General features: G+C 39.4%; 1 protein-coding gene across 2 annotated transcripts in view; it reads right to left on the bottom strand.

Annotated features, from left to right (window-relative positions):
• The window catches only part of LOC108261631 (transcriptional protein SWT1), a 132,682-nt gene that overhangs the window by 68,556 nt on the left and 54,647 nt on the right, over positions 1-9,479 (bottom strand). The window contains exon 1 of one of the 2 annotated variants that reach the window (XM_053686696.1): positions 3,621-3,739. The exons of the other annotated variant lie outside the window; for it this stretch is intronic. Coding sequence (XP_053542671.1) covers positions 3,621-3,693 — 73 coding nt within the window. The 5' untranslated portion in view covers positions 3,694-3,739. Of the gene's footprint in view, positions 1-3,620; positions 3,740-9,479 lie in introns of those variants that run through there. 2 annotated transcript variants of the gene reach the window in all.

Genomic DNA, 9,479 nt, shown 5'->3' with positions numbered 1-9,479 from the left:
ACTCAAGTGATTGAATAAACTTGTTCCCTCATTTTACTCACACTAGGCCCGGTTGTCTTGTACTGTGCCCAAGCACGACACACGCACACACACACACACACACATGCACGGACACACACCTGCCTGCACTCACACACACGTACACATGCATGCATGCACACAATTATAACTAGCGGCAATTTATCTTGGTCAGTCCACCTACTCATGTATTTTAGGAGGTGGGAGGAAATCAGAGAACCCAGAGGAAACCCACATGGACATGGGGAGAACAAGCACAGAAACTCCACACAGACAGAAGCCCGAGCTCAGGACTGAAGCGGGGACCCTGGAGCTGTGAGGAGACAACGCTACCCACTGCATCACCACACTGCTCATAGATCCACAGAGTTCCCCTTTTGTATAGATGGTAATGAATCAAAAACACAACAGCTGTGTAATGCTAAACTGGAAATTAGCTGTTATTGTTTTTTATTTAAATTAGTTTATTTAGTTTTACAACAATTTATTTATAAGTAATGAGAGTGACACAGTTCAGTCCACATAGACCGCTGTTGTAAGTTTTGAAAATGTGAAGACAGTATTGATAAAGGCATGCAACTAATTTAAAAAAAAAACATCTCTCTCTCTTGCTCATTATATATACATACATACATACATACGGCATGATGCAGGAAGTGAAGATGGTCACTGACAGAGGGACAGCAGAAAAAGGTGTGAAATTCACACGCATCTATTTACAGCTAAGACCAGAATGAAGAAGTGACAGTTACAAGTTACAGGAAAATAACTTTTCTATTACACTTTATATGAGTTATTATAGATACATTCACTAAGACAGAGATTGTGAGAGATGTAATTCAGTAAATGTGTAAAAACATACACTGTAAGTATTATAGGGATGTAAAATAATCTCACTGTAAATTCCTCCTTATTCATTCACCCACCTCTCTTCATCAGTACATTTTAGACTGAAGTTAATCAGGAAGAAAAAATCCACATGATCAAAGCTGAACAGGTCTAAATAAGGAGATTATAACACAAGGCATGACGTGTATGTTTACCTTGTGTATAAAGATTACTGCTGTCTTTGGACAATTTGGTTGTTCAGGAACAGGGCTGAACTACGGCCTACTGTAAACCCAGTCTGGACAGAAACCACATGAACTAAACACAAAGCAGCTGAACTAAGAACTGGCTAATATTCTCTCTCCTTTCTGTAATAGAAAATAGAAAATAACTTCACTCACCTGCAGCGACGTGAAACACAACAGACAAAAGATACAAGCACTTCATCATTACCGATTCTTCTGCACACACACCAGTCCCTCAAAGTGACAACACACACTCACTGTCACACTTCCTGAGGGTCTCTCTGTTATAGTGTGATTATCAGGAAACCACAACAGCCACTGTCTCATTTTTTATTTTTGAAGAGTGATTTCATCACTCTTTCCATGACTCAATTTACTTTTTATATGCAGCATTAATATTTATTCTAAAAAAATAAAATAAAATTTAGATATTTTATCTCATGTGGTGGTTTTATCTTACTTCATAGTATCAGCATTGTTATCTTTCTTAGGCATCATTTTCTTAATGCTTGCTTGTAGCCTTTTCTTTAGATTAAATTTTACCTAAATAAACAAATGAATGCATTATAAATTAATCTAAGTGTTTTGAATGTGTAAAGTTTCTCCTCGCATTAATGTTTCTATACTTTATGATATCAAGTGAAGATTGTTGGATGACCCCTAGGAAACCTGATGGACCGAGTCAACACACACCAGTAGACGGAAGAGAGCTATGGCTAAGCGGCTAAATAGCGACATCTTGTGATATAAAGCTGCTACTACAGCTGATCTACAGATAATTAGGTTCATTGGGCTCATTAGGTTTGTTCACAAGATTAAAAACAAAAACAAACACCAGAAAATTAGAAAGGGTACAAAACAAGAATCTAGCATGCAGAATACATCAGATAATAACTACTCAGAAACAAATTCTACTAAGGAGGGAAAACACAGAACTTACATATGAGAACCAATCAGGGGAAAGACAAGACAGGTGTGCACAGAAAATCAGAGGAACCAAAGAAGGAATTCATACTATGAGTGGATTCTTGGAAAATTTATGTTTTTCACATTTCACCTCAGAATCAAAAAATCACACTAGGGTTCCTCACCTAACATTCCTAACATTGGTGGCTAAAGGGCCCAGATGTAGAGAAAGCTGTTTGGCTAACTTTGATGGACCAAAAAACATCATTTCAGATTTTGACTCATTAAGATGCAAAAAACGGGATGCCATCCACACCATTATTTCATCCAAATAATCAAGCAGAGATGCAAGTTTGTGTCACGAATCAAGGATGGGTTCGGAAGCAATCGCAGATAAGAACATTTATTAAACAAATACACAACAAAACAAAGACACTAAGACAACTAGACAAAACACTATGGCATGAAACAAAATGCAGTGACATGGAACACAGAAGTCTAAGACAACGAAAGACAGAGAAACGGTGCACACAGTGTATATATACACACAAGAATGCTCATTAACAGACACGTGAATCAGGTGCAGGTGGTCATGTGACATTTAGTGCAGTGCAGTGTCTGATGGGAACTCGAGTCCAGAGTTTCCGGATACATGACAGTTTGGAGTTATCATTACATTTCAGAGGCAGGTACAACTGGGTATGGTCTACATAACAATGATATGCTACACTGTGTTTGAGAGTTTAATCCCAAAGGGAGCATATATAGAGAAAACAGCACAGGGCCAAGACAAGAACCTCGAGGAACCCCAGATGAGATAGGCTGAGAGCAGGAAATAGAGCTCACTAATTCCACAGCAAAGGTTCTCCTATATAAATAGGATGAGAACCACTTTAGGGAACGCCCATTAATCAGGGCCTTGACTCCGCTCAGCAGAGCTTTACTGCACAGGTTCTTATCGTTGCTATAAAATAATGGAAACGATGAAAGAAAAAGTCAAAAACAAAAAAGAACCAAAAACAGTTCAGAGTTAAACCTCAGGGTAATCTCAGTGGATAATCTCACCTTTGTACATTTGTACCTAAGAACTGCAGCTGGACTCATACTTAGATCAGACTATCCCAGGACTCTTCTTCATAATATGCTTCAGGACTGTTTGACTTTTTAGAATATAATGAATTATAACAGCACTATGCGATATCAGGGCTGCTATTTAAACATAAACAGAGCTAAATAAAACATTTGTGAGATCCCTTATTATTACTAAAGTTACACCAGATATGTTGTGTTAATACCTCAATCAAGTCCATTTTATTTATTTACTTATTTATTTTTACGTATTCCATTAACAATTAAACATTAAACAGTTAATAACTCTCCCTCTCTCTCGCTCATTAAAAATGTAAATGCTCATAACAGATTATTGTGTATTGTGACATTGTTTATTGTTAAAAGCACTATTCAAATATCCAAAGGTGTCCAGCAGGCCACTGTGAGCAAATCAGAAGATAAAAACAAGGTCTTTTGTTCAACGCGTGATTAGCAAACAATTCCAGATGTGACCCCCAAAGATGTCCTCCTAAAGATGCCTGAACAATTCTGAGTCTTGAATGTACGGCTTACGTGCACAGCATGATAGTGCCCTCTGGATACAACGTCTTGTACTGGAGACAGCACTGCAGCACCAGATCATCATTATCCTCCACGTTCAGCCTGCCTGAAACAATGTTAACAACCAGCGCCATCACCTTTACATCAGCGTTTCCTTTACATCAATCATGCAGATGAAACTCTTGACAGCTATTTGGATGGTGCAAGTACGGCCAACCAAAGGATGGTTTCTGTGCAAGGAATATATATTCTATTATATATTTGGGATCTTGAAGAATTGCTTTATGAGCCATCGTTTGGATGGCAACTTCCATGGTGTTTTTTGGAGGGATGCAATGAGAGCCCTTTCTTCTCAAGAGGTAAAGCAAATCCTCTTCATCACATTTCTCCAGTGGGCGATGATGAGCCTTTGCAATGGCAGATCGTTCAGTCAGAGAGAGGTAGTTGTGGAAAGATGACATCAGGACATCATCACTGACTGAGTCAATTCCATGCATGCATGCTAAAATGAAAGCACTGGAAAGCCTCAGTGGCAGAACACCAAGGTCAAGTAATCCTTTTACCCAGATCCTTCCTACTGCCTCCCATTCAGCTCCACAGAAGTCTGGTCTCAGTCTAGGAACACGCTCATCTTCCCCTTCACATTGTTCAAGGAACTGATCCCAGAATGCAGTGTAAACTTCTCTGTACACTCCTGCATCATCTACAGCATTCTCATTTACAAATTCCATCTTCAGAGTAGATTGAATTATGCTGCTATCCATGAACACAGCCAAAAGATCTTCTACACCCTTTACCCTGTGTATTAAAGCATGAACATCTTTTGGATTTGCTGAGGTTCCAGATGAAATTGTAGGAGGAAGGTGGTTTCTTGAATGTAATGGCAAATCTTCTGGTGCTGGAGGCATTTTGCTACCCATCTATAAAAAGGTAAAACAAAAACATTTAGAACTATTATTCCAAGATTTCTTTACAATGTGTGTTCAAATAAAAACAATTTCAAACAATTAGTTCAGTCAAAAATAGTTTTCCCACCCTCATATTGTTGTCTAATCTGAACAAGATTTTCTTTTGTCACTGCACAGTGGCACATTTATGTATAATTCAGTCAAATTACAAAGTAATCAGCTTTTTAAAATATACTGTGTATAAAATGATAATTACACTTGTTCTCAATCGCGTTGGCACAAAACAGTCTTAACATCCTCTAAACTGTACGTTCAATAGTCACAACTGTTTGCTGGAACATCAGAACTCTATTGCATGTCTGCAGAATGCAGAAACTTACCCAAAACATTTCATTCAAAATAAAAAGTGTTTTTGTCGTTATGTGAGCCACACGGCTCCACCAAAAAGTCGCTAGATTTGTCGTTAGGCGCTTTTTTTTTTTTTTTTTGCAATAAAGTCACTAAAAGGGTCTGAAAAGTCGCTAAGTTAGCAACACTGGTCTGCACTGACAGCTAAAAGATAAAAGGCAGGCTAAGCTCCGCCTCTCCCCAGAAAAAAGAAAATACAGAGGGAGAGGGAAAGCGGGGTTTTTCATTTCTGCACATTCTATTAGAAAAGCAATAAAATACACAGAGAACCCAAATGATGCCCTGTCCGGTTTTTATTCTTGAAAACAATTTGTGACCCCATTCACCCCCCCCCCCCCCCCGCTGGATTGAGCCTTTTACTTGAAGTTATTGGAGAGCGAGAGACAGAGAGAGAGAGAGAGAGAGAGAGAGAGAGAGAGAGATGATTATATAAAAATAGAACAAACAAATAAATAAATAAATATCGATAAGCCTACTTGTTCACAGGGTTTGTTCTTTTTTTTATTACTGCAGAAAATAAAATAAATAAATAAATAAATAAATAAATAAATAAATAAATAAAGATTCTCTCTCTCTCTCTCACACACACACACACACACACACACACACACACACAATAACTGCATGTCAATGGCTCAATCCTCCTCTTCGCCTCGTGGCCGCCCAGTTGCACGCCTGCCACTCCACTGTACTGGTCCTGCGACGTCTGCCTGGTTTGTTGGTTAAAAGATCAGCACCAACTCTCGTCAGATGCCGATCCCAGCGGTGCCTCCAAATTTCTGTTACAGGCCTCAAGCATGAGTAACATGTGAACAGATATTGTGTCCTGTTTTGTAGAGGAAAATCAGACACAGGAGATGTTACTTGTGATTGCTCAGCAAGCTGTTCTCTGTCTGAGGAGCGGAAGCATCGCGCAGCCATACTAGCGCTCACATAAATGAACACTCCCCCTTGTGGCATAATCAAGCAATTGCACCCTCAAAAATACTACTCAAATCCATTGCAAAAATACATTCAAATTGTTCCTTTTATACAGGCCAATACACAAAACAACTCAACAATTGTGACAATACATTTGTAGGCGTCACAGATGCACATTATTTAAGACTTTAAAATGATTTTTTTTAAATGCAAAATTAAGTTTCTTTTACCTGATACAGGATGTAAAACTTCATCAAACCTGTTTGAGACGTCTGTTTCCAGAATTTTTCCATCCGTTTGTGACAAGTGTAATGTTAAGGCAGAATCAGGTCCGCTACTGGCCAAATGGGTGCCATAAACAGAATTGTATTGTTGTGCTCCCCCTCCACCTCTCCCTCACTCCCTCCCTGCAATTCCCTTTCGTCTCCTCCCTCCCCTTTCGTCTCCTCCCTCCCTCCCTCCCTCCCTCCCTCCCTCCCCTTTCGTCTCCTCCCTCACTCCCTCCCTCCGTTTCCCTCTCTTCCCTTACTCCCTCCCTCCCACCTCTTCCCTCTCCTCCCTCACTACCTCCCTCCCCTTTCTTCTCCTCCCTCACTCCCTCCCACCTCTTCCCTCACTCCCTCCCTCCCCTTCCCTCTCCTCCCTCCCTCCCTCCCTCCCCTTTCCTCTCTTCCCTCCCTCCCTCCCTCCCCTTTCCTCTCTTCCCTCCCTCCCCTTCATTCTCCTCCCTTACTCCCTCCCTCCCCTTTCGGCTCCTCCCTCCCTCCCTCCCTCCCTCCCCTTTCGTCTCCTCACAAACATTGATCTAAATCAGAGGTTCTCAACCTTTTGTAACGAAAGCCCCCCTATCATGTAGCTTGTGGCAACTGCCCCCCCCCCCCCCCCCCCCCCCAACACCACCACCACCAATGGAGGAAACCAGGTATAATGATTATCTGTTCTATATAAAATCAGTCTAAATATAACTTAATCTATAATCTGTTTTGATAGATGGATTTATTTTTTTGCTTTTGTGTTTTTGTACTTTTTAAAATACATTTTCATAACTATAATGTTTTTTAAAATAACTTTTATGACTTTTATAAAACTATATAACAGACAGGTTTGGAACATGAAAGATCAAAAATGTTTCTGAACACTATAACTACGCTGAACAAGAGAACTAGGCTGTAATAACTTGTACTGTTTTACATGTAAAAACATGTTGTATTACATTCGTCTTGCATGTATTCAGAATGATTTAACTGAAGCAATAAGTGATGTGATTAGAAATGATATAAAAAAGGAGATTAATGCAGCCCTATTTGTTGCTGTAGAAGTAGACGAGACAACGGATGTGACAAACAAACCCCATGTAGCTGCTCCCAAACTTATTCTTCTGGTCAGATTAAAACGTACGCTTCAACTGATGTTTGTCGTTTCTTTAATTGCATTCCTTCACAACTTAAGCGCATTCAATCACCGTCAAACACCATCAAACACCGTGAAAAACTGAAATAAAGAGCATAACACATTCTCACATGAACATATTGTACATAAGCATGTTCTTAAGAGTCCATGAGTATTCATTCATCTTGCTCACATATTAAACTAGCATTAATGGCCCTAGGAAACATTGCGCTATTACATTGCAATACAAACATGAAATGCACAACATCACAAACTAACATACCGTGTGCGCCTTCCGACCAGAAATCTAGGAGTTGCTGTAACGCTTTACTGTTTAATTATTCTCTTCTTTAGCATCTAACTCCGTGTACAGTGTAGCACCAACAAACTGCATGCACATTTTGCACTGCTATTAGTTAGGCTAATCACATGACCACAGTAACTTAAATTAAATGCAGCTCACTAGTTTAACCTGTAGGTGTCACTATTTCTGCAACCCTTATAAAACAAAACTCACATAGGCAAATTACTATTAATATTTACAGTGCATTATTGTAATAATAACATAACAAATAAATACTTTAAAGGCTTAAAGAAAGAAATGACACATACATGCTTTCAGCGACAGCTACACCCCAGCTCTGTCATTTTGCGTTATGTGGCTAAAAGTGAATGGTGAATTTATGCTACTCTGTTGAATTCATATATTTGTAAATCTGACTTTGAAAGAGTCAGTGCCTCCCCAGCCACCAACCTCACCGCACGTCACGAGACGTGAACACAGGTTTCTCGAGAGAACACAACAGGTAAGCTATCTTTGCGAGACAACGCAAACGTTTCTCGGGGGAACGCAAAAGCTTAGAATTTTTTCCCCTCCCATCCCATTTTTTCCACCACCACCACCACCACCATGCCCCTTTAGCGGCTCCGTAATAGATAGATTCTTTTGCTTTTGTGTTTTTGTACTTTTTAAATGACTTTTCATAACTTTTACTATGTTACATGGGAAACATGTTGCATTACATTCATCTTGCATTCTAAAAACATTCACGTAAGAATGATGTAAATCGGGATGAAGGGCGCGTCTCGTTATCCATGACATTGTTAAATCTCCGGCTCTCAGACTCTCACTGAACAGAGCAGACGCAGAGAGAGGTGAGAGTGCAGCGGGAAAGAAACACCTCGTGCTTGCAGGACAGAACTGGACACATTTGGAAAGTCGCTAAGGTTTGTCCAAAAAGTTGTTAGATTTGTGGTTAGGTGCTTATGTATGTATTTATTTATTTATTTGCAAAAAAGTCACAAATGGGGTCTGAAAAGTCGCCAAGTTATCAACACTGCTCTGCACCGACAGCTAAAAGATAAAAGGCAGGCTAAGCAAAAAGAAAATGCAGAGGGAGAGGGAAAGTGGGGTTTTCCATTTATGTACATTTTATTTGAAAAGCAATAAAATACACAGAGAACCCAAATGATGTCCTGACTGTGTTTATTTTCTTGAAAACAATTTGCGCCTCCTTCCGATCTCTCCACGCCCCGGGTTGAGAACCACTGTGTTACAGGAATGAAACAGAAATGCTCCAGTATACTCCATCATCATTACATGAAACTGTCTGTGATTATAAGAATGTGACATTTACCTCAGATAAATATGTAAGGAGTAATATTGAAATTTGTCAGGTTTTTGTCCTTAAAACGCTCTTGTGTGTGTGGAACTAATTTATTACGCATCCCATCTCAAGCCTACATTGCTAATTCCAAAACATTATTTTAGAGCTAGTAACAGAGGATTGATGCACTGATATGAAATTATTGGAAAGGGAGAGAGAGCGAGAGAGTTAGAGAGAGAGAGAGCGAGTGAGAGAGACATGATTATATAAAAATAGTACAAATAAATAAATATCGATAAGCCTACTTGTCCACAGGGTTTGTTCTTTTTTTATTATTAATGCAGAAAATATAACGAATAAATAAATTTTGATACTTGGTCACCGGCTTTTCTGTCTCACTGTAATCACACATTCTCTCTCTCTCTCTCTCTCTCTCTCTCTCTCTCCAATAACTGCATGTCAATGGCTCAATCCTCCTCTTCGCCTCGTGGCCGCATTACCACCTCCGGTGCACATTATTTTTACAATAATTCAATGGTTCGTCATCAATTATTACTTATTTGTGGAAAATTGATATTTTCTGTCATGTTGTTTGTTGTTAAATGTGTGTGCTGTGGTGGACAGTAGGCTAACTTTTC

Source organism: Ictalurus punctatus, chromosome 2 (genome assembly GCF_001660625.3).
Source record: "Ictalurus punctatus breed USDA103 chromosome 2, Coco_2.0, whole genome shotgun sequence".
In the NCBI taxonomy this organism is placed as follows: domain Eukaryota; kingdom Metazoa; phylum Chordata; class Actinopteri; order Siluriformes; family Ictaluridae; genus Ictalurus; species Ictalurus punctatus.
Note: the sequence above shows the minus strand (reverse complement) of the source record. Positions and strands in the feature narration are given on the sequence as shown.